The sequence below is a fragment of the Ambystoma mexicanum genome, chromosome 11 (assembly GCF_040938575.1).
Source record: "Ambystoma mexicanum isolate Mex_15411 chromosome 11, UKY_AmexF1_1, whole genome shotgun sequence".
Taxonomy (NCBI): Eukaryota; Metazoa; Chordata; class Amphibia; order Caudata; family Ambystomatidae; genus Ambystoma; species Ambystoma mexicanum.
Window position 1 is genome coordinate 783,545,691 of NC_090934.1, and position 25,901 is coordinate 783,571,591.

At 42.7% G+C, this 25,901-nt stretch overlaps 1 protein-coding gene across 1 annotated transcript in view; it reads left to right on the forward strand.

The window, feature by feature from the left end:
* The window catches only part of TRIM66 (tripartite motif containing 66), a 482,967-nt gene that overhangs the window by 424,014 nt on the left and 33,052 nt on the right, over positions 1-25,901 (forward strand). Inside the window, exons 14-15 of the mRNA XM_069623711.1 lie at positions 7,217-7,563; positions 24,018-24,150. Coding sequence (XP_069479812.1) covers positions 7,217-7,563; positions 24,018-24,150 — 480 coding nt within the window. The remainder of the gene's footprint in view (positions 1-7,216; positions 7,564-24,017; positions 24,151-25,901) is intronic.

Below are 25,901 nucleotides of genomic sequence, written 5' to 3' on the forward strand. Positions count from 1 at the left end.
AGCACGATCCTCCCCGCAATGAGAGACAATGAAGGACTCTCCCAAGTTGGGAATAAAGCCAAGACAGAGTGCGGGTGAGCTTAAATGGGAGTTTACCAATCAGAATAGGGCATGCTAAGAACTCTGCAAACTCCGAGAGCGCTCTGTCTGACAATAGCAAAGACAGGCGTATATATTTACAAAACACGTCATCAGAACCTACATACTATAAGGGGCACAAGTTCAATGGGATTGGGTGGTGATGACTAGCTATAGGCGCTGCTGCGATGTGGTTGGCCTTGGCTGGAGGACGTCACTGGTCAGCCTCGTGGGTTGGGCTGGGCCTGGCGGGTCGGCTGAGTTCATCCGGGCGGTGTTGTTGTGCCATTGTGGCCAGTGTCAGAGATGAATGTCTTTTCCTGGCTTATTTGCCCTAGGCCATGCACACCGCAGTCATTCAGTTATTGCAATATTATCTTCTTTAGTAAATCTTTCAATAGGTTATTCTACAGGTTAATGCAACACAGGAGGAATGCACCTTGTGAGGGGTCTGATGGTCATTCATCAGTGCATGGTTACCAGTGTCCTGTTGACCGGTACCATAGGTTGAGGGGCTAAGTCTCAGGGCATGGGACGGGCGGTACATGCCTCTCTGTCTTGTTAGAAGTCGTTATGAATGGGGTGCTGTATGTTGCCACAGTATTGGGTATCCTAATTGCACAGGGCCATAGGTCTAAGGTGATCCGGTGGGTTGTGGGGTTTAAGAGGGGGCGCCTTTGGATTTGTGTATTCAGGCAGAGGTTTACTGCTATGCTGTAAATAATGCAGGTGGCGGGCCGTGGCCTTGGGTGCTGCAGAGAGGATTACAAATCTTTGAAGCGGCTCCAGCCTGGTTGGGGGAGGTGGAGCAGCGCGGCTCGGGCCTCTGCTCTCTTGTTTGGCAGTCTTCGCAGGGTGGGAGGCGGAATGGCCTTGCACATATTCACAAAGGTATCTTCCTCGTGTGTTGCTGACTTTAGGTACAAACATTTGAACACTCTACAATACTCATTTGGATCACTCAAAAGCATACATTTCAACTTTGCTAAATGTCTCTCAAATATAGCCAGTCTGAGCACCTTATTTGTACACTATGTTTTAACAACTACAGCATTTAGTTATATGCATATACATTTGCAGTAAGTGAGGTAGTAGTGTGGTTGGTGGAGCACAAAGAAAGAGACCCGCCACCGTGCGTGGCGGTAGTGGCACATAAGGGCTTAGACATACACACATGACAGGTGCATTCTCGCGCGTCCTTCACATGAGCCCTCTGTATGATTACACTTGTCTTCCCTTGTACTCTAGCAGCATTAATTCGGTTGTGGCGCGGGACCGTGGAGTGTAAGCTTTTCAATGATACATATAACAAATAGTCCCCCGGAACGCTTTTTATTATTTGCACACAACTGCAGGGGTGTGGGTCCTTCATTGCTGGTGTCATGTGAACATGCGTTCTACCATAATTACACATTTTTACAGGTTTCTTTAATAGAAGAAGTTTTGTGAAGAGAATGCGCGTATTACAAGTAGTTTTGGCATTAGTATTTGGGGACTTTTCTGCTTTCATCCGATGACCATTTTACAGTTCTCTCCATCACCCAGGCCTCGCTGGCCGGATCATGCTGGGAGCAGTGATACACTGCGGAAGGTGAAATGTTACAGTGTTAGTATCTTACGCTAGCTCATGTCCGTCTTGTTCATGGGAACGGGCTCACAGCGGATCTGCCAGGGCGCTGCCGCAACAGGGATAATTGAAACTCTCCGAGGGTGGGGGCCGCGCTACAGTGTGCTGAGCTCACACCAACTTTATTAGACAAAATGGTTTCTGAGGCCTAGCTAAATTCAATACGTGTGGGCAATGTCTTCAGCAGGTGAGCCCTCCACCACCTGGGCCCTGGTGGTATGAGGGGACGCCCAATGAGCCATGGCCCTCACCTGGGGAAGGGATGTAGGCAAGGGGGGTCTCTTGGACCAACCCTCCCCTACAGATCCTCCCTCATAATACCATCCCCAGGGTCAGGATCAGATAGTGGCTGGCTTCCCCTGGCCATATGAGAGGAGGCCCATACCGGATTCACAGAAGGTTGTCACTTTTGGTAGTGTGGTAGGCAAACTAACACAAACATTTTTCAAGCTGAAAAAGGAGAAGTCTATTGGGGTGTTCCAAGAAAAGAGGTTTAGAGCTGAAGCTTTGTCCTAGTGGGTTAAGGAAGTCCCTGTAACAAGTGAGGGAAAGTGTTGAAGAGAGCGTGTTATATCTTAAAGTTTCAAATAAAGCTTTGAGTGTTTCGAAAGGGATTTCACCATTGCACATGATTAAAGGGAGAGGCTATCTATCATGCATCTAAATTTAGAAATGCATATTTTATCTTAATAGCAGAGGTTTCCCTAGAGTTACAGCGTTTAAAATAGGTTCACATTATTGAACCTGTGGAGGCCACTAGTGATAGTGGCATTCTTATAGATGATGGTGTACATAGGATGGTGCATAGTTGATGGCACACTAAATGAGGCAATATCTGATGTAAAATGGCATAAAGGATATGCATTGTTATATGGCCAACTAAATGGATAATGATGGCATCTCAACAAATGACACAAGCAGGTTTTCGACAAAAAATGTATCTTCTGTTTACCACCAAATCAGCTTCCATTTGTGCACCCTTCTGCCAAGATGAAATTTGATTTGTGTCAGAACCAAGAAGGACCATAGATGCTGTTTGAGATTCGTTTTTGACACTATGAGAGAACACAGTCTTACCATTATGATGTAATGGTGGCTTAGTGAAGATCCATCTGCCCAAACAATGCATTACCTCGGTCTGAGGTGGGTGGAAGGCGACATCTTTTCTGTCACTTGGCATGGTCTTGGGGGGGATCTTAATAGAATACCCATGGGCCAATTTCAGATTTTTGAAACAGCTAGACATCTTTTTTTATGATTGATGTGAATACAGGATGCATAAAAAAAAAGGTTGGTGTGGTGTTCAGCTTAAAAGAAATGTTTTACTTCCTCACTTAGTCTGTTTTGTACTTGTGTACAGGTGTGTTATAAGTGACCTATCATATCATATCATATCATATCAAGACAAACAGAGCATATTTTTGAAGCAAAAAAACACACAGGATCTTTAGAGATAGTACCTTTTGTACATACTTGTACACATACCTATATTAAAGGTATTAGCCCTGAAGATCCTGTGTTACTTCTGGTAAAGCAAAAAACAATATGGACTGCTCATATTGATAATACAGTATTCCACCGTCTCCATAAAATAGAGTAAGTTAAAATAGAGTGTTTCAAAGTATAAACACATTCTTAAAGTTAATCCAGATGGTTTAAATCCTGTAGCAGATAAAGCAGTGTATGTGGTAGTGTAATATAGGGCTGTTACCAGGTCAGAGTGAAATCCCTACAATTGTTTGGGCAGTCCACTTCAGATGGCAATGTCTGTGACAGTAGGTGGAGATTTCCCTCTGGCTTGTTAATGCATCCTGACACTGAGGTTCCCACGTTGTCTGCTACAGGCCACAATCAATCATGACAGGCTGTAGCCAAAGCAATATAAGAAAGGTTAAGGATACCAAGCTGCTCAGTCCCTGCAATCCATGGTTCTATGTTGCCACCACCGAGGATGTCCTTTGTGCCGATTAGGGAAAACGTCACCCTTTCCTGTACTGAACTTGAATATGGAAAATGTCACCACATATATGGAAAATGTCACGTCATTTTCACAATAAGACCAGTGCAGACCCTAGGCATGGGCAGTCTGTGACATTGCCCAGGGCCCCTGCTGTGTTGGGTCCCAACAGGCACCAGCTGCAACCTGTATACTAACTAATAGTGTCTTGTAGAGAGACTGCACTGCTGCTAGGGACAAGGCCCTTTTTACTGCCTGCCCCCAATGGTCATGATTTCACCACCTCCCCACTCTGTGAGGCCCCCTTGCCCCGCTTCCCCAGTAGCTCTGCAGAGTGGCACAGCAGTTCCCACAAGGACGTGCCAAATACCTTATGACTTAGAACTCTCTTTGCTATTTCAGAGTGTTTACATGAAAACTATTTATAAGTGATGATCAATTTGAGTAGCGATCACGGTTTAATGTTTCTTTGATAAGAACTATAATAGGAGAATTTATATTTTAAATGTTCACTCAAAGCTCCCTTCAAGACTTGAAAGTGCCATTCTTTAGCCTCACGTTGAATTGTGGTCTTCCTTTCCTGAAAATAATGCAACAATCATACTCTTTCTGCTGCTGGATTCGTATATTTGCCAGAGTGGGATATCATAATGTGAGCACTTTGCAAGTCATCGCTTTGAAGCGACTAGTCTTGAAAGCCAATCACTTGGTTCTACCAACTATATCTGGGAAGATTAATGGCAAGGGGCTTAGTTGCAGACTACAGAAGTGATAAAGCTGGGGTTTGAGACCAAGGCCTGTGAACCCATGGAAAACCCCCTATTTCACTTTGACTTATCTGCCAAAATGAGAAGTCTCTAGAAGTGATTCAGTTCACAAATTATGCTAGTTAAAAAATGCTCACTGGAGATATTTCTCTATATCACAATATTAGTAATAAAAATTATGATAATGATGATCATAATAATAGTAGTAGTCATTCATACAATGGGCATCACAAAGTTTCTTACTTGGTTTTATCGTGGCAACTACTTAAAAATATGTTCCCATGATTCTCTCGTGTATCAAAAATTCGTGTCACTCTCTGTGACGTCTTTTTCTGTGTGTCACTGTGATGTCAATACCTCTGCAAATTTGGGGGTTTGCACATCTCTTGCCTGCAAGGGTCTCTCAAATGTTAGAGGCTCCCCTCAATAGAACCATACATTATTAATGTATATGCATCTTCCTAAGGGTGTTTTGTATCCAAATTGCATTCCAGGTTAAGACCTGCCTGGTGTAAGCATTGTATAACGCGCTAGGAACCTAATGCTGACTGTTTAAACAGGGTATATGTTTGTCCTGGTTTTTGTGGACATCCCTTTAGGGATGGATGTGATCCTTTCCAGCCCCATTCATTGGCCACTTCCCTCTGTCAGCTGTACTTGCCTGGGCGGTTACTACTACTATTTATCAACCGCCTTAGTTCACCATGGATGTGTTGGGCCTGGTATATGACTCCACACCATACCTGCAACTGTTTTTCATTGGTTTGTTTCCCAATAAATATCTAACTGGCGCAGGAAGTCAAAACACGCTTCCAATTTAAGCCACATGATTGCAATAGACGATTGTGCAGAAAATGATGTTCTGAAGAAATCAATAGTGGGAGGACTGGTGGGATCCCTGGCAGTAACCTTGAACTGAGAGCAATTGTTGGAGACTGATGTGGCAAAGCCCTGGATCGCCCCTGCCCACTTAAAGCTCTTGTGGGGAGAGTGTAAGTATTCAGAAACCAGATGGCGTGAGCTCGGAGGGCTGGGCACTACTGCACGAAGTTCTGCTGGAGCTTATAGAGGCGGTTTGCTTCTCCCATTTACCTTTCACAGCGGAGAGGATGCAGGGGACTTCGTTCTGTCCTATTAACAAGTCTCGAGTACAAGTACAAGTGACAACTATCTCTCTTCTATTCTGACTCTTTGCCACACTCTTACCTGTAGACATTGCTGTTCCTTCTTACACACACATTTTAAGTTTCCCCTTCTGTCTCTCACTCCCTCTCACCTTCCCTGCCTTCACTGGATTCTGCTTTTTCTTTTTATCCGTGTATTTGACTCTTCTGCACTATCTGCATCTCTTTCACTTTCCCTCTGCTCCGCTCTACACCTTTTTTGATTTGCTTTGTTCTCTTCCTCTCGCAGTCTCATTTTCCCATGAGTCTCACTTTTTCCTTTGATACCTTGTTTTCTGTCTGTTCTGTTCTCTCCCTCACTCTTTCTCTCTGGCTGTCTTGAAGTATGGCCTATGTCTTCCACCTGCTCATCTCCTTTGCTTACAGTGCATGACATCATGACATCTTGCATGCAGTCACGTTTTAAATGATTGAAGCTCTGTTACATTGAAGTGGCAACCATCCACCATGCCATCCTCGTATCGTTTTTCCACTCAGCACACAGCTCTTCTGATGTTTTTGGAAAAGTCTCGAAAGTAGTATAGGGTCATGTAAACTAATGAACCTTTCCTGCATTTTAGACACAAATCAAATTGCATTCAGGTGCTTGTATTCCTACATTTAAAATCATCAGTACGCGAATGCAAAATGACATATGGTAAAAATGTCACTACAGAGCGGGCAAGAGTGTTTAACTCTGCTCCAACATCATTGCAAGAAGCATGACCATAAGAAACGTCAGCATTGTTTTGCTAGCTTTAGAACTTGCATCCTAAACGGATTACTGTTGTTTTGCAAAAGATCTGCCAATTAAGTGGGTTCATCCCGTGTGATAGGAACACATACATGTAGCTCTCTTTCTTTCTTTCATCCTTCTTCAGTGGATTCAATGAGAATTGTTTAGTTTTGCAACGGTAACATCTGTAATTAACAACGTAACACAGATTCCCTACACAAATGCAGATGTTGGCCTTGTCCTAGGAGCGGATGAAAGCAAAGGCTCTGATAACATATGTGTCTCCCTTATATGATTGCTAACGGAGCAATAGGCAATGCAGGCTCGCCCTGTCGCGAAATCCTGGCTACACCAGTGCTGCTCTTTCATGCAGCAGGACAATGGGCATGATTTCAATGATAAGCCTTGCTGGATGTAGGCATTCCAATTGAACAACCTCTCTAACCTTTGGCATTGCTTGAGAAGTTTGTCTTGAGTGAGTGTAGGCAGTCCAATTGAAGAACCTCTCTAACCTTTGGCATTGCTTGAGAAGTTTGTCTTGAGTGAGTGTAGGCAGTCCAATTGAAGAACCTCTCTAACCTTTGGCATTGCTTGAGAAGTTTGTCTTGAGTGAGTGTAGGCAGTCCAATTGAAGAACCTCTCTAACCTTTGGCATTGCTTGAGAAGTTTGGCTTGAGTGAGTGTAGGCAGTCCAATTGAAGAACCTCCCTAACCTTTGGCATTGCTTGAGAAGCTTGTCTTGAGTGAGTGTAGGCAGTCCAATTGAAGAACCTCCCTAACCTTTGGCATTGCTTGAGAAGTTTGTCTTGAGTGAGTGTAGGCAGTCCAATTGAAGAACCCCCCTAACCTTTGGCATTGCTTCAGCTTACCTTTCTCTTTTTTTCACAGGTTCATCCCGAAAATAATCCATCTTCATCGCCCCCACTCCTACCACCAGAACCCCCACAGCTGTCAACAGTACCTGCTCTACTAAATGTCAAACCAGAGGAGTTATCAGAGAAAAGAAAAAGCGCAGAGTTCCATTCAGCTCACGTCAGCCAACCCACTGGTGACTACAAACACACGAGCAGCACCCCCAACGTCAAAAAGTCGTATTTTAATGATGAAGCAAACCCGATCGAAAATGAGGATTTTTGTGCTGTTTGCTTAAATGGCGGAGAAATGTTATGCTGCGATCACTGCCCAAAGGTGTTTCACCTCTCTTGCCATGTTCCAGCCTTGCTCAGCTTTCCCGTGTAAGTAGTTGCTTCAGCAAGTCCTTTGATTTAATGTACGTACACAGGAAGTTACAGTACTTTGCACTAACACGCCTGTTTTGTAGCCTAAGTATGAAAATAGGCCAGGATGCTTGATTGGCTATGAAAGTGTGATTCACTGTGAGTTTCTCTATATACATATGTCGGTACCTCTTGCCAGCTCCCAAGGACCATACATTGGTAAATTATGAAAACTCTGATGCACATCTCTCTGTGATACTTGAAAATGAGGGCACAGTACACACTGTCCCCCTTACGAACCTCCCAAGAAGGTAAAGGGGTTCTCTGGCCCATACACAAAGAACAATGCCGAGACATGGCTGCCTCTTACTAAGCTGAGGAGTAACATAGGCCTCCTGCAAAAGCAAATTGGCCAACCCTCCCCACACTGAGGAAGTACCACTTCCCAGGATGCGCTGCAGCTTAATGCAGAAACCACAAAGATGTGTGCCCTGTGCACAGGGCACATTATTATGCATCACACTATTTCATACAGTAAGCCCCTTGAGTTTGACATGTATATCAGTGTTACCTGCATTTATGGTTCATTGTTACTCAGATCATACAATAAACTAAAAGATACTTGAAAACAGCTTTATACATATTTCCTAACCTAATTCTAGCCCCCAATGACCACACATTGATCATGTGTTTAATAGAAGCATAAAAACTCTCATGCATCACTCTGTGAGATGCTTGAAAATTAGTCTAGAAGTACCCAGCTCTGCCCTACACTATCCTGTCAAGAAGGTGCAGGTTTTCCCTGGGACATAGACATACACATGGTCAGATATGACTGCTCTATCTCTTCTGCTGTAGGTGGCAACCTAGGACTCTTGAAAAATAAGAGGCCATCTCACCGCACACTGTAGAAGCAGAACCTCACTCGATGTGCAGCAATTAAACAAATACAGGAAGCACTGCATCAATCCTCTGCACGACCCACCGTTACCACATGCCATAAAAAATCCATCACCATCTACTCTTTCTTCATCAACAAAATCAGCATGATCTACCAATACATAGACAACCATAGACACCCATTTGATAACTGAAAGCACACTACAGGACCCAAATCGCAATGCCACAAATACCTGGGCAACTTTCAAGACACTCACTATGGAAGATGTCACTGCCACTCTAGCATCCCTCAAGGCCACATTGTACCCAGACGACATCCTCCCTGCCAGTAAACTCAAGACACTTCTGACTGAAGCATTCCTCCTTTACTTGACAATCATCACCAGCTCTCTTGACTCAAAGAAATCTTCCCCTTGACCCTCAAAACCAGAGAAATCCTCTGATCAAGAAAACAACACTGGATATTGATGGCCCTAGCAACCATGCCCCATCACCCATGCTTCCTTCCTTGGTAAGATCCTTGAGAAAGCTGTACCCATGCAACTCCTCCAACGCATCAATGACAATAACCTCCTCCAGGCCTACCAATCTGGCTTCAGACTCAGATGCATCACGGAAACGGCTACCAACAAAGTTATCAAGGATGCCCTTAAAATCTGTTCATGATTGCCATCCATGCCTCCCGGTTCTACTTGACCTCCCAGAAGCATTCATCACAGTAGACCTGCAGACACTCACTGACATTCTACACCCCAGCATGGGGATCAGTGAGATCATCCCCAGCTTGTACAAATGGCCTCCTCCTCGTCAGTAACTATACCCATCACCTGTGGAGTCTGGCAAGGATGCATCCTCTCCTCTGTGAACTTCATTCATTACATTGAACCACTCAGAACCCTCCTACTCCACACAACATCCACAACCACAGATATGAAGATGACACTAAGATCTACCTCAAGATATCCTCCATTGAAGACATACACAGGCTCAAGTTCTGACTCACATTGATCCAAACCTGGATGTCCACTGCTTGCCTGAAGCTCAACCCTCCAAGATTGAATTCCTACTGCAGAGCAAGAACACTGAACACCTTGACATCCAGATCTGGCTCTCTCCTTTGAACCTTGAAGGCTTCACACCCCAACTTCATAGCTGCTGTCCAAGCCTTGGTCCTTTCCCACATGGATGGTGGAAATGCCATTTTGGAAGGTGTTCCCGTGACTATCCTGGCACCCAGGTGGTGTGTTCTGCATGCTGCAGAGTGGCTCATCAAAGGTTTCTGCAAATTTGACCACATCACCTCGATCCTCATAGAACTGTAGGAGCTCCTGCTGCAAGCACATATCATCTTCAGATCCTGCTGCATCATCTACAAGGCTTTTTCCATGAAGTCCCTGAGTTACATGCAGCATCTCCAGAGGCCTGTGACCTACCAGAAGTAAGGACATGTCAGACTTGAACTCCGCCAGTGCAGGAAGAAAAGAACCAGAATACAGAATACAGGACTTCTCTGTCTATGCCCCAAGACACTGGAACTCTCGTCAACACCAGACTTGCCCCCTTGCTTCTACATTTCAGGAAGGAGCTCAAGGCCCTTCTCTTCAAGGAATGGCTCAAACCTAGCAGCTAAGTACACACACCCTCCACTATCCACCAAACCTGAGAATGGGTGATATGATCCCACCTGTTTCCTCCCATGGTTGCATGTAGATCCCTTGCTGCCAAATTGCCCACCCTCCTTCTCCACCATTGTGAGCTCCCTACTCTCTTGTATCTCTTCTTCCCTCATGGTCTCAATCCCTCTATGATTTGTAAAGCATTCCATTGCTTGCTGAAGCTTGGTTCATGCTCAATGAATATCCTAATAATAATACAAATAATAATAATGAAGAGGTATGCCCTGCACAAAATGTAGATTATTATTTTTAGTGAGATAATACACAAGAAGGCCTTTGTGTTTTTCAGTGTTAGGGACCTCTGCATTAAATCATCTTTTACCGCATAAAAGAGCCTGACAAAACAGTGAAATATACTTGGGAAACAGACTTATTTAACAATCAAATTACCATTTGGTGCTCTTTCTGCTCTTCACAATCCACTTTGTGAAATAATGAGACAACTGTATACAAGCATTGGAGAGATCTAACAATAACTACAAGGTAACCATGAACTGAAAGGTCCCTGTCAGTCCTGAATGTGCCAAGCCCTGAGGGATAGGAACTGAGGCAGTGCCTGGTTTCAGTCATTTCAATTTGGCCATTTCATATCACATCACACCTTCGCTGCACACTCAAATCTTTCTTGGCTATCGTTAATGTACAGCATATGCACTGCAAAGGAGTTCCAAAAATAAGTTGATTTTGAAAATGTCTAGAATGTAGCCTATTGTCCACAAATAGAAATAGCAGTTCTTGGTTATTTAGTGGACTAGTCATTGAAGCTGAGGTGTGAGTCGATAATAATTCCTACGTTGTAGACCTTCTGCAATACAAAGCGATAGAGCATGGGACCCTGGGTCGCATTTTAAAGCGCCATGGGATGGCTCGTGTTTGGTGTGATGACCTCGGATTTGGTTAGGGTTATCATTTAGTTTGTTTGTAATAATCAATTCTGTAACTTTTCTCATGCAGTTGTGTGACTTGTGGTGTTTATTTTGAGATTGCTGTCTAGTTGCAGACATATATGAATGGCATTGCTCCTAAACCATGAAGAAAAGGAGGAAGTATCTAATGACGTCTTCTACCAGTCTGATAGTGACGTGTGTTCTTAGTACAGAGCCCTGTGTTAATCCAGACTGTAAGAGTACTTGTGATTTCAATATGGCTAATGCCACTGATAGCGATCTGTGAGACAAGAAGAATGTTGTCAACATTAGTCTACATTGCAGATTGGAGCATTGTGATGTGTTCCAGGATAGCATTATCAAGGGTAACACAGGCTAATGGGAGGCCAGGAGGATCAGAGCGTGTGTACCATTAGTTTGTGACAACTATGTAATCCCTCCTGATGTCATTAACTACCACAAAAATAACCGTTTTGTTTCTCCTGGAGTGAAAGCCTGCTGGTGGTGGTTAAGTAGGCTATGTTCTTTGATTAATGGTTGTAGTTGGGTAATTACTGCTTTTGGAAGTAGTTTTCATGGGAAAGTAAGCTATAAAATCAGAAGGCAATCCCCTGGGCATGGGTGGCAGCTTGGCGATGTTTTATGTAGTGGGTGGATTACTGTGTGTAAGTGCTTTTGGTATGTTACTTGTAAGGAATAATGCTGTGACTACTCTAAACAGATTCACCTTGATGACAAATCTGGGTCAGTGTGCTACTTTTAGTGGGCATGGGTGGCTGGCTTGGCAGGAGGCAGCTAATTGAATTGCAGCTAATTGATAGGCAGGCATATATTAGCATAGAGGGCCAATGGGGTGTGAGTGAGGGGTGTCTGTCCCAAGTGCATCCTGGTCAAGGGCTACAGTGATAGTGTTGATATGTTCTCTGGTAGTGCGACTTCTTTGAGGTGAAGCTGTACTGTAGGTTTTGTGCAGGTAGCCGGAACGTTTGTCCCACATTGTTTCTTTAGGGTTACACATTGTTCTTTAAAAGTGTTTGATATCGCATGGTAATAAAACAATGTTTTTTGGTTTCAAGGGTTACGTTTCCGTGCTGGGTTAGTTCACCTTTTAATGTGAATTCAGTCTAGGAATAATATTGGCAATAGTATTGGCCGGGCCATTTCCTCTCCAATTGGCATAGGCTATTATTTCTCATTGTGGGCTTTGTCCCATCTTTGGGGTGGCTTCTGAATTTGATATTCTTGTGTGACACATTTGATTCCCAATGTATAGTTAAGGCAAGGCCTGAAAACACAGACTAACATAGTAGGCTCGATGATATTATAGAAAATATCTCAGGTACTTTATGTCTTTTGGAAACCTGGATCAAAGATGGCTGTACTTGTATTTAATGACCTTGGTCATGATTCTACCTACTTTCACACTCCTTGTCAGCATTCACACCAAAAGACATTACAGCGGTGCTGCAATAGCTCTTTAGAATCTATATACCCTGCAAGATTATCCAACCCACCCATCCTACTCTTACATATGCCATTAGCAACACCTATTAGTTCATAAGTTCACATCCTGATAATTTTAGGACCACTAACCTGGGTGACGTTTTTTGTGTGCAAATGCTCTCTTCCATTCCTAATCCCAAGTGATCATTCATCTTAACACACTTCCCTGCCATAGCCGTACACCTGCAAGTTCATTGTCAGACTCTGCTCCATAGAAATAGCTCTACATTATTGGACCACACTCACATAGCTGGACCAAATCTTAGACCTTAACTTCACTTTCATCAGCATGATGCTAGCTAGGAAAACATTCCCTATGAATGTTTGTTCAGAAAACCTTTCTTCTTGCATTCTTTCCCCTTGGTATTCCCAACACAGATAACAATATTTTTAATGAATGGGGTATCCCTTCAGATGAGTGAAATGAAATTGTGATTGCCAAGTTCCACTGTTCACAGGCAAATTGGGGCAGAACTGTAAGCAGTCCTTAGAGAATTAGCGGTTCATATGGTCACTCGAGGCTGAGTAAGTAATCATTAGGGGTTCCCTAATTAGCGGCCCAATTGTGGGGCAAGGTTAATTTATTTTGCCTTCAATAGAGGACTCACAGCTGTTTACATACTAGTTAAAAAAGACAGACTTAAACTATTGACTTTAAAAAAAACTTTGAACTCTGAGAGTACTGAGCACAAGACCTGCCCCTGAAGAATCCCTCTAAACTGGGGTTCTCCAAGTGTGGTTGTTGAGTGCCCAACCCGCAGATTTTCAGGATAAGTACTGACTATATAAATAACTCCCATTTGGATTAAGTGTATTCAAATGTATTTTGTGTGAAAATCCTGAAAATAAGGTGTGGATTTAGCTTTTGCAGTTCAGCCTTGGTGACCTTTGCACCAAACCATTATTTCAGTGTCGATGTGTCTGGATTGTTTGCATTTGATTTACTGAAGAACTGCCAGTTGATTTAAAGGAAAGAACATTTTTGAGAATTGTGTATGAAACAGGATACTGAAAACTAACCGGTTTAATAGATGGAACAATCAAATGAATAAAGAACCAATTCACTTCATGAGAAAGTAGACAGGGCAAAAATATATGTGAGATTGTAACTGCCAGAACATTTCTTTAGACTCTACTGTAAAGGCTGTTACTGTGGAAGACATTTTCTGACAGGCTTATCTCATCTTTCTGTAATGATGTCCCTGGCCTAACCATCCCAGCATAAGGGGAGGTGACCATGGGGCCCCGGTTCTGACACCTGTTCAGTGATGTAGGGCCCAGGGCTGGCATGGGGAGGATACCATAGCATCTGAGTCAGGAGGCGTGGTCTTATCACATGTGCAGTATAACAACATTTGACCCTTCAATAGATAGACAACCAAGGTTTATTTACTGAACTGTCTTCTATATGTGCTGAAGCCCAGACACAGTGGTGTAGAAATATTCTGTCACTCCAACCTGATGTGAGTTTATCCAAGCAGTGGTGCTGTGACACAAACTCAACAAAGAAAACCCACTCACCTGGAAACACTAGACATGCTAGATCAACACAGGGCACTGCTGCCCAAGCAGCTCTAGGTCAACACAAATATTTAAAATGGCAGACCCACTTCTTAAAGCTGCAGTCCAGAAAATGCTCAAACTGCACTGTCCTCCATTAGAGCCACCTGTGTTACAACACATTTTCACATCCAGCCACTCATGTAGTAGCAACCACACACCTCCAAGTCCGCATACAGATTTTGGGCCAGGTGGTGGGAAAATGAGTGTATATAAAGAACCCATAAAAGGTGAAGGGGCGGGAGTTCATAGAAGAGGATGGCACACGTTTTGTGAAGGCTGGAGAAAGAAGAGGGAGGAGGAGGCTGGAGGAACAGAAGAGGTGGGAGGAACAGAGTGGGTTGAGAGAGGAGGAATGGCTGTACAAGGAGGAACAGAGAAGCTAGAGAAGAGAGTAATACCAGTAGGGAATCGAGTAAAGAACAGAGCAGTAGAGTTGAAGGAGGTGGCAAAGGGAGACGCAGAGAGCTGGAAGGAGGGACTATGCACTGAGGAGGAGAAGGAGGAAAAGGGAAAATGAGTAACAGGGAATAACCAAGATCCAGAAAGGAGAGGGAGCAAGAGGATGACTCTCACCATATAATAAAGGTTTGTGTGTGATTGGTTGGAGGATGTCCAACTCAAAATGAAGAACGGGTGCTTGAGATGCCAGTATAGAGTCAGGGCCCTAGAATTTTTTTGAATTTGTGAGCAGCCTTATAGGTACGAACTTTCATTGAGGCTGCAAGAAGGAGAGAAAGGACAGGTTGTGGGCCATAAAATCATGATACATTATTGTATAGGTGGCCAGCAGCCCAGTGACTAGCCTTTAAGTCCCCTAGACATGCCTCAACTCTGCAAAGACTTGTACATTGCTTTCATTATGCTGGTGTCCATCTGATGAGAATTTCTGAACCCTCAGTCTGTTCTCATCAAACATCGATCTCCAAAACGGCACACAGCTATCAAAAGTGAACCAGAATTGTGATTGGCACCGGGGACTGACCAAAAGATGTTTTTAGAGATATTCTTTTCTTCATTCCTGGAAGATGCATCTGAAGAACTGGCATTCTCACCCATGGTACTTTTAGTTGAACTCTATCCTGGCCCCATTTTGCATTATTTTCCCACATGCTGCTTTTGTTAAATTTACTACAAACATTGGGTCTTTTGTGGCGACAAATCAAACTCATGATATATGGTAGAAGTGGGATCCAATTCTAGACTGGATCTTTACACTTAGACTTTGTTACAACTGAAAACTGTCTGGACTTCTTGAAAGGTGAAACATCGATTTCAAGTCATGCCCAGAGCTGCAGACTTTGATCTTTAGGGCCCTGAGGACATTGACATCCCCCTAACCCCCCAGAGGCAAAGTGTTAGTGTCAACAGGCAGGAAACTACAGTTTTCTGAACATTTACAGGTGGTCAGTGCCAAAATCCTGGTTGGAACAGTAATAGCATATAGCATTAATGTAGGAGCAGGGATAGTGAATAACCCTTCAGAAAGGTAATTATGTACATTGCCAATTCCCATGTGGTAGCTGAGAACCAAAGGATCACTGAAGCACAAGACAATGTTATAAGTCGATTCTTTTGGTTAGGTATTTATAACCAGATTATGAAACACTGCAAAACCTATGATGCTTGCCAAAATACTTACCAAGCTCATGTAGGGTGAGCCTTACTAGAACCACTCCATGTAACTGATGTTCCTTTTTCATAAATTCTTATGGGCATTATGGAACCCTTCAACCCCTCATCAGATGGCAATCGATACATACTGGATGTCCCGATATACTGAAGCCTTTCCCAGTCAAAATAAGACCACAAATCATATAATTAAGCACCTGATCCCCTGTTTGTGAATAGGATTCCTAAAGGAAATTCTGACTGACCAGGAGTTTAATTTTATTTCAAAGTACATGGTTGATTTGAAAAACGTCCTCCACATTTACAGAGTTCTACCCTCCATATAACATCCTCAAACAGACGGTTTGGTGGAGTGGTACAACCAGACAATTTAGAATCCTCTGTGGAAGCATGAGACAAATATGCCAGGAATTGGGATGGCTAGCTGCAAGCTGGCTGAAAAGTAGGATTTTTAATCTATCTGAGGGAATTGTCTTGTCTTATAGGGCAGTGCTATTGTATACATAGTTGTATCAACGCAAGACTGACATATATCAAGAATACAACCACCAACCAAATGTACATTGGAACTCGTCCATGCGGTTTAGGTTGACATCCTTGGCATTTTGGCATAAGGGCATGATTACCATTCACCATTTATTTTGTGGAGGGTTTGAATAAAGCAAGAAAACATCCTTCTACCTGCAATGTGATGATTGAAAATGTCACACATGCACTGCACCACCTAGTATCCATCACCGGAAGTTCATCTCCAGATGAAAGACATACAGCATGGGGTTGAAACAAGCCAACCACTGGCTGCAAAGAATGCATTTGAATGTATTTGATGGGGATATCTCTGGAAGGGACTGCAAAAGCATGCCTTTACAGGAGATTTCATCCACCCTATCAAAGCCGCCTATAATTCTCCAATGGTGGCATTTGTTTTAAAGAACCAGTTGAGCCATAGCTTCCACATCTTTTCTGGCATGCAACAGGGATTGCTAATCTGTTCTGTGTTATTTTTGCATTAAGTGTTGGACCTTTGTCATAAATAATTAGAATTTCACAGAAGATGCCAACATGACATCCACAATCACACCATGATGGATGATTTATAGGATCTATGTCACAACTCGACCAAAGATATACACTTGTAAATATTATAATCTCAGAAAAACGTATCCGTGCTGGATAGTTAATGATTGCCAGTAAAAGAGAAATTGTAGTGGTTGACTTGGCTCTATATCAAAATGCTCCGTTTTCATGATAATGTTTTCTGGAATTTGCTGCATCATCACCCAAACACCCACCTTTCGCTTCCCCTACCCTCTACCCTCTGCTGCCTTTTTTTCCTCTATCTTTTTTCTCCTTCCCTGGCCCCACCGTATCCCCTATTATTTCCTTTTTTCTGCAGACCTTCCCCTGAACCTTGATTAATTCTGTCTAAAGAGAGCGTTAACTCTCTAACAGCACTCTTGAAGATAGATTTAGAGGGGCACCATTGTGAATAAGCTGCTCTGCAATTTTGAATGAATGGATCATGGAGAAAGCTCTGTCATGGTAACAGCCACGTTGTAGAGACAAGTTAAACTGTTTAAGTTGAGGATAAAGTTGCCAAATGTTGCTTTTAAGAGCTTTGTATGTTTGTTTCCTTGTTGTTTTGTCCATTGTGTTTTACACTTTAGTGCTGCATTCCATTTATTTTCTATAATTGTTATTATAATAGGTCTTGCCTTTTATAAATCTATGATTGCCATAGTTAGGATGGTTAAAATAATGCAATGGACAGTGCTCAGAATGCTTTTTATTTGGTCTTTGCATCCTATCCAAACCAAGCAGAATACACTCGTCAATTTCAGCACAATGAATACTGTGCTGCGTTATTCAATATTGAGTTACTTTACTCAGTATTGCCTTTCTAATGCCCATTAGCTATTGCAAACAATGTGTAGTCAACATACAGCAAACTGTCTCTACTAACCAAAAGTGAATGAAATCCAGGGCAAATGTGCTGGAAATGTCCAACTTACATGAATATTCCAACATTGATTAGTAATGGAGAGTGTCGCAGACATTCTGGTCCAGTGGACTCCCAACAAGAATCAAGACTACCCACAAAGATGGTGAACAGGCGTGGGAACACTTCATGGGGGGTGGATTACCATGAGAGAGGAGGCTTTACTAGGCAGATTTTCTACAATTAGCACATGTTAGACTCTGCCAACTTGGGGTCTCTGCAGATTCACATCCTTGGCATGGCCAATGAGGAATCAGAAGCCACAGCAGCCAAGGCTTGTGAGCAGCAAAATAGAAGGCTAGTTCCCCAATACATATTGAAGAGATTCCAATTCAGGAGGACACAGGGAATCCTGAAGCTTCAGTTATCAGGGTTCCTCAACCCCTCTTCATGTTAGGTATCTTCTTTCATATCTTTGACTGAAGCAGGCCCTCCATATTTAGAGAAATTGAGGTCAGGCTAAATCTCCCAAATCTTAATCAGAAGGAAGAAACTATTCAAAGCTTCTCCAATTCATCCAATCATGGTTGCCACGTTCAAACTGTGCAGGCTTCTTCCCAGGCAAACTCTCAGGAGGTGGATTAATTTAAGGCTCCAAACATTCCAGTCACATTTGCTCGATCCTCTCTTGACCAGCACTGCTTTGGAAAATCCCAAGCAGGAGAGTCATGAGCATATATGACACACCCTCACACACAGTGTCCATAGGAACAATTCCCAACCGGGGGACCTCACCACTAGATTTTAGAAGTTATGGCATTAGGCTCCTTCCTGGAGTACGATTCTGCGGTATTCCCTTAAATAAATGAAAACTTCGACCAACCAGTGGGGTGCGGCTACTCACTAGGGCAAATCAGAGCCCATGATGGGGCCCCTGTCTTCAGGACATTTGTTTCTTAGTGGAGGCCCACATTCTGGCTGTATACTTGACAATCTCTAGGAATTAGGACTTGGCAAGCAATTGCCATATTGCACAGATTAACCATACAGGAACATGAAAAAATGTGAATGTATGCTGTGACAGAGCTACAGTTTACGACTTTTGATTTTACAATCAGTATGATCATGGCTTGATGACAAACACCAAAAGGGAAAATGTTGACACACCATTGCTTGTGCCAGGTGTTATCAGAACATACTCTATATTATTAATGTCCTTACTATGTGGAACTGAAAAATAACTGCATGCCTTTGTGGGGATTTAAAAGAGACCAATTTTGATTGTGCTTGATCAGATTGGTAGAAAATAAGCCTTTTGACACATTATTCAAGTGTGGTTGAAACTCGAAGGCCCTATTATTAGATGGAAAGACATAGGCTAATCAAATTCAAGGGCATAGACTAGCTTGTTTCATAGCATCATGGGAGAATCTCTCATTGGTGACATAATTATTAAATGTAAAAAGAGTAAAGAAAACATTTCAAGTGATTATCAGACAAAATCGTTGAACCCTAACAGCATCTTAAATATGCTCTCTGTGACGACGATTTATTTCCTGCCAGTTTAACACAACTAGTTACCAGGTGTGTGCGAACAGGAGTGGTTCTGATTGATTGAGCAGGCCATCTAACAGTTCCATGGTTTGTATAAACTAGGGAAGTAACAGAACCATATTAATATCTTTTAAAACTCTTCACCGGGAAGTGACCCAAACATTTCCCTAAAATCATATTTAATAAAAACCTTTATATCATGCACCAACCTTTTAATGCCCTTAGTCACTTGAATCATTTCCTCGTGCACCCACCCGGGTCCAGGATGGTAAATGTTGAAAGAGAAAATTAACTATCTCTTGTTTAAAGATCCATGAGCAGATGGAATCATAGCTGATTTCCACAACATGAAGTAATGTGAAAGACTGCTCTCTGATCTGGGTATAATGCCCTTGAAAAGATGTATGGTGCTCTGGATGGTGATCTGGTTGAAGTGCCTAGAAATACGCCAGATTGTATAATCGTAGGGCCAGTCAACACCTGGCATAATGTAAGATATATTTTGATTAATGCATGGATACTACATCAAGTGGACACCTTGATCTAACGCCACCAGTTATACGAGGCTAGCTCACAATTTCGGGCAAGATACAGGTGGTTTGATCAAAACTACAATTTATATAAATAAATGAATTGAAGGTGAAATCAAGTCCAAGTTGGTCCACAGCTTTATGTAGGGAAAGCCACCACAATGTAACACAATGACAGACAGCTTGTCTTCAAAAATGAAAATGACCTGCTTACCTTTATCTCACTGTTTCTCACACACACGCATTCATTTCCATACTGTATTCTGTATGCACATGGTGGCCTGATTAACTAAAGCATTCTAATTGTAACTCTGACACTTACTGGCCAGTGGGTTTAAATGTACAACAGAGCAATCAAAATGGCAGGTGGGTTGTAACAGCAACAGGATTCTTCAAAATACTTTAGTTTCTCTAGTATGCTAGCATCTTTATCTGCAGATAATGTTACACTTGCACATGATAAACAGAACCTCTGCTTTCCCCAAATATCACCAACAGATGTTGTTATCAGTGATCTGGTGCATGCAACCCCCCCCCACCCCCCCACCTTTCACTTGTAAATAAGGTGCTGAGGCTTGCTTGTATGTGTGTGTCATTTAAACTAAGCTTATAGGGAATCACATCAGCCTGATGCAGGTTTCAGGTTAGGGAAGCAGTGTCACTGATTTCGGATGCACACAATTTCTGCTCACCCACCTTAACCTGGGAGAATTGTTTTCACATTGTATTGAATAGGAATGAGTGCCACTTTCATTTAACTTCACATACGAACCTCGCTGTGCAATTTCAGAATGAGGGATTGCATGGGATTTACATTTGCACCATTTTTATGAGAGTAGAAATGATACAATTAAACTTGCTTTCCCTTCCCATTATGCATTAAGTAGCTATGGCCTTCTTAGAATACATATTATCAAGAACATTTTCATTAGGCTCTGCTATGGACTACTTCATATCACAGACCAATGTTAACTATTTCTGGGAAAACACTGGGTATAATTTAATGAGCTTATGAAATTTAGAGCATGGCCCACATAATGTACAGAAGTGTTGTCTATATCACTGTCTGTTCACACAACACAGAAATGTATTTTAAGTTGGACTGAATTGACACCTAACTTAATGTTACATGCAGTGAGACTGAAGTGTTTATTTCCCATTTAAATCAATATATTTTGACAACATCTTCCTAAACACCCCCTTTCTGGGATTTAGCATTACAATAGCTGTAGAGAGCATATATCATTTATTTTTGGGTGAAATCTCATACTCACTTTTGAGAAGGTACTCTCAGTGTTAGGAGCAGCCAAGCCCCACGGAGAAGCTTTCATGAAGTTAGGACTGCAGCGGGAACCCTCTTTGCAGGTTCCCTTGTGGACAGACCTGGAATCTTCCTTTCTGCAGCCCTTAAGTCGGCCTCTATCTGATTCCTCCATCCATAATCATAATTCCAGGTGGTGCTCTTTCCTGCAGCTTTTCCAATGTCAGACTGCTATCACCTGTGGGTTCCCACTTTGTCGGCATATTGTTAGGTAAGAATTGACGTAGTAACACTGTGTGAGACTACACAACACGTATCTTCCTGGTATTAGGTAACCCACCTTTTGGTATAGGTCTGTACTACACAAGTTGGTCGTGTGACTGAGCAGCCAGGCCTATCTCAAGAGGTGTAAATGTGAGCTGTAGATCTGTAGCAATGAAAATCGCAAATACAAGTATCCAAGGAAAACTTACACTCAAGGTTTCAGTTATAGTTATTTGTTTATTTAACATCAATTTTTAAATAAGCGTTCTTTAAAAAGGGCAAGATATGTAACAATCAAATATACTTTCAAATACTTTTTCAGAATCAGCACACGTTAGGGAATACTCTTTGGATATGCTTTTTACACACTTCCTTCACCCCAAGGTGACGTCATTCACAAGGACAGTAATAGCATTTATGTATCACTAGTTATACTTTGCAGATTCTGAGGATGCAGAAAGGAAAGGTTAGAGGAAGGAAAAGGTTAAACAGGTTCTCAGGGCATTTAAGTATAATAGAATCTTCCAATGAAGTCTAGACATGCCTTTTCCAGCAATAACAGTCTAAAACAAGTTACCACCTATAAGGGACAGACATATCAAAGTCAATGGACTAGAAGAGTCTGCACGGGGCCAGGACAGCCCAAGCCAATTAGAGGACAGTCTATGGAACTCAGTCACTTCTTAGATAAAAAAAAGTCTTGCACAAAGTTAGAGAGTTTTGTAGAAATCACTTGTAGGGTCACAAGCTGTTAAGCCTGTGAAAAGCAGAGTTGGAATCAACTCTTAGGGTAAGCCACTGCAAGTTTCAACTGAGAAAAGCACAGCTCAAAAAGACACCCAGGTAAGTACCCCAAGTCTAAACAGTACCTCTGGTTTGAAGAAGAGTGGTCCAGCTGGATTCTGTCCTGTTGCAGCGGTGCAGATCCTGGGTTCCTGAGCCTCAGTCGTGGGGACAAAAGGGAGGATGTCTGGAGGGCTCCTGCGGCAGAAATTTGGATGACGTCGGCAGCTACAGGCTCTTTTAGGATCAGAAGCACTTCGCAGTTTCAGCGCTCGGTAAACAGCACCACCACGGATCTCGGATACCGGTTGGGCTTCCTTCACTCCTTGGGTCCTGCACCCTGGTGAGGGCACTCAAGCTCTGATTTTCCTGCTTCTGGAGGGTCCTAAGGAGACTCCTGGAGCTCCTGGCTGGATTCCAGACGTTGCACTCAACTATGAATTTCTCAACCCCTGGCACTCGGTTCTTGCAGAAGCGAAGAAGTACAGTCAATCAGTGAAGATGGTCCAGTGGCCTTTTGTCAAGTAACTTGATTTGTACAAGTTGCAAATATGTCCAGTACTGCACCCTACCAAACCTAACTGTTGCTTGGTGTGTAAATAATTAATGTTCGGATTGATGCTTGGCTCGAAACAAGCGGCTTGAAGGGTGCTCACAGATAAATGCAGCAGGTGCATTAATCAATTGTTCTAGAATACCAATAGTACTTTGATTCATTGGCAAGCATTGTAAGTCACCAACAAGGGTTGCAGGAGTGTGAAAGGTGTGCGTCTAAGGGAGGAGAATAATGGGACCATCTGGTAAATATCTCTTTAGGGAATACGCCTGCTTCAGAGATCTAAGTGTAGCACAAAGGTTGCATCTTGGTCTTCCCGTGGGGCTGACTCAACCTTTGAATGATCCAAGGATAATAAAATGAGCACTCACATCTGCTGTGCAATGGTGTTCTCTTATTAACTTTGTAAAGCTCTTCAACCCTCCAGAAGGAGGATAGAGGTAGGAACGTGTGCTATGTAAAAGCTGCTCCTCTTCTTAATGACAGTGATACATATCTCTAGAAGCGACAAGATGGGTGGGTTTCAGCTTTTGTATGCCTCCCTTTGTGGGTAGTTTCACCAAACCATCACTATATCTGAATAAATCATAAACAATTAAAAAGAATCTCATTTGTGTCCAGTCGATTGCTTTGGTTTTCTGTTTATATTATGGGGGGAGTCATTTTAGATTATAAATCAAGGGTAGCTCAGGGTCAGCGATCTGGTCTTGTAAACAGGACTACACTGAGCAGCACATTTTTGGTAGCTAGTCCCAGTACTGCGCTGAGAAGCTGGATTTCGGCATGAAGCAAAAATATTAGACTTTTTTTTGTTTTAAATACATGACTTCAAGGAGCATAATCAATCAAAGCATAAGATGACTTACCATTCAGATGTGAGATCACCTTATTTTATGCAATGAAAAAATACTACAGATTACAAAATCACAGGACTAATTCTATACGTCAGTACATGTTAGCAAACAATATTTGCCTAAACAGAGTGTTCTTTCAATTTTGTCTATTTTTTATAAGTAATATTTTAGGATGTATGGCCATATTTTCATTCCAGTATAAATGTTTGTACTTGCACATTTTAAGTTCTTGCACGCATCCAAATGCAATGCTTACACTACCAGCATTTATGTTTTCTGTCCAAAGAGAAACTGCCATTAACATTTATAATAAATAACACATAGCGAGTGATTCCCACCTGCTGCAGCCTCCTCACACTCATACCCCGTCCATTTCTCATCAGCCACTTTCCCAAGCATATTTCAACACCCACAACTATTAGCTTTCCCAATACGTGTTTATGTACCTGATGAAAAACAAACAGCCTCTGTTTAAATGAAGTGTAGGCAGACGAGCAAATAGACAGAGAGGCAGAATACCTGCTTTGACATTACATTCAATATAACAGCAAACCTTTCTTTGTTATAATGCAGGGGTGAATGGGTTTGCACCCTTTGTCGGAACCTGATGAATCCAGAGGTGGAATATGACTGTGATAATGTTCGTTCTATGCGTGAGAATGCAGGAAAAGAGGACCAGATGGGTCTTGACATTCATGACCAACGGGTAGGTGCCCATGTTTTCTCTCTGTATGCCAATGGATCAATGTCTATCATTAAGGAAGAAGCAGAGTACAAGCTTGATTATTTTTTCCAGGTAGACGATGGACGCCTCATCTAAAAACCTTTCATTTTATAGTCTCAGCCACCACAACACAACATGATCTGTACATAATTGAGTTGAACAGTGGTGCCAAGATTCTAGGTCAAAGTAATGATTATCAAATGTCATCTCTCAAAAGAAAGGGTTTTAAATGTAGGCGTCCAACTCAGACACCACACACATGCATTTCCCCTCTGTGACCCTACCCCCACCCCTTTCACTACCCAGAGCTGCATAGGGCAGTGTGCGTTTAGTGAGCTCCCACGCATGAGCATTGTCCAGTGCAGGTTAGCTTACAAATTGAAAGGTGTGGGAGATTTTGGTTGGCTTTGCGGTTGCTTGTGTATGTGATAGTTGTGAAGGTTGGATGGGGTTTGAGGTGAAAGACTTTGTACATGATGCAGAGTCCTTTGAAAGCACTTGTCTGGAGTGTGGGTAGCCAGTGGAGCTCTGAGAGAACTGGAGTGAAGTGTGTTTGGGTAGGTGTAGAAGGAGTCCTGTCGCTACATTCTGTGTGGCCAGCAGAGGGGCTAGGGTGTTGTTGGGGATTCCAGTGAAGATTGCATTTTCGTAGTGCAGCTTGGAGAGAACTGGTGCCTAGACTTCGGGGAAGAAGTCGTCAAGGGTTAAGGATGTGTTTTATCATGTGTAGAAGGTGTAGCTGTAAGCCATGTTTTGGTGATGGCAGCTATGTGAAGGAACTTGACTGGCATGGATAAGGATATGTGTGGGTTGTCCATCAAGAGTTCTTTAATCCAGTGTGTGATTTCGGGTTTGTGTCTGGGAAGGTAGATGAGACGTTATTCCATTTTAGATGGGTTGAGTTTTCGGCCGTGGGTGGCTATCCAGGTGGTGATGATGAATAAAGAGTTTCTGAGGAGTGGAGTTCTGAGGGAGAGGAGATTTGGAGGGTCTGTCCAAGGGATTCAACATATAGGTTGAAAAGGAGTGGAGCTTGGGAGGAGCCTTGCGGGACCCCATACTTGACAGGGGTGGGGTCTGATGCATACAGGGGTATGCAGACAAAGTCTGTCCTGTCAGTGAGAAAGTAAAACAGAAAATGTGGATTAACGCGTAGAGGTCTGTGCGCTGGTGTTCACTGATTATGTTAATAATTCAGTTAAAATTAAGGAATTGGAAGTGTAAGCTGCATTACCACCTGCGCCAACCAGTCCACCCTGGTTGGTACTGAAAATCGTATACAAAAAAGGGGGTGAGGTGGAGATGCGCTAAACACTATGTAAATAAGGGACACTAGTAGTACAGTTGATGCTTTAATTGTAGCAGGAACAGCCTAATTGTAGCAGGAACAGCCGACACGTGTTTTGACACGCAGGTCGTTTTCAAGGCTGAATAGTTAAATGCAACATTGATATTACATAACAAAAGCAAGATCCAAAATGTCACAATCACATTAAATATGAACAAAAACAACCGCATCACATTACATTGTCAATGGGGTGGAAGGTGTCCCATGTATTGGAAAGTTTGGAAGTGGGGTGTGAGTGGGAGAACTGAGGGGAGGGCTGTCCTGATGTGTATTTTAGAGGTGAAGTAGTTCATGAGGGAGTTGCATACTGCAGTGGATGTGGGTGCGGAAGGTGTGTATCATAGTTTAGAGCGGGACTTGACAACGCTGAATCATTTCTTGGTCT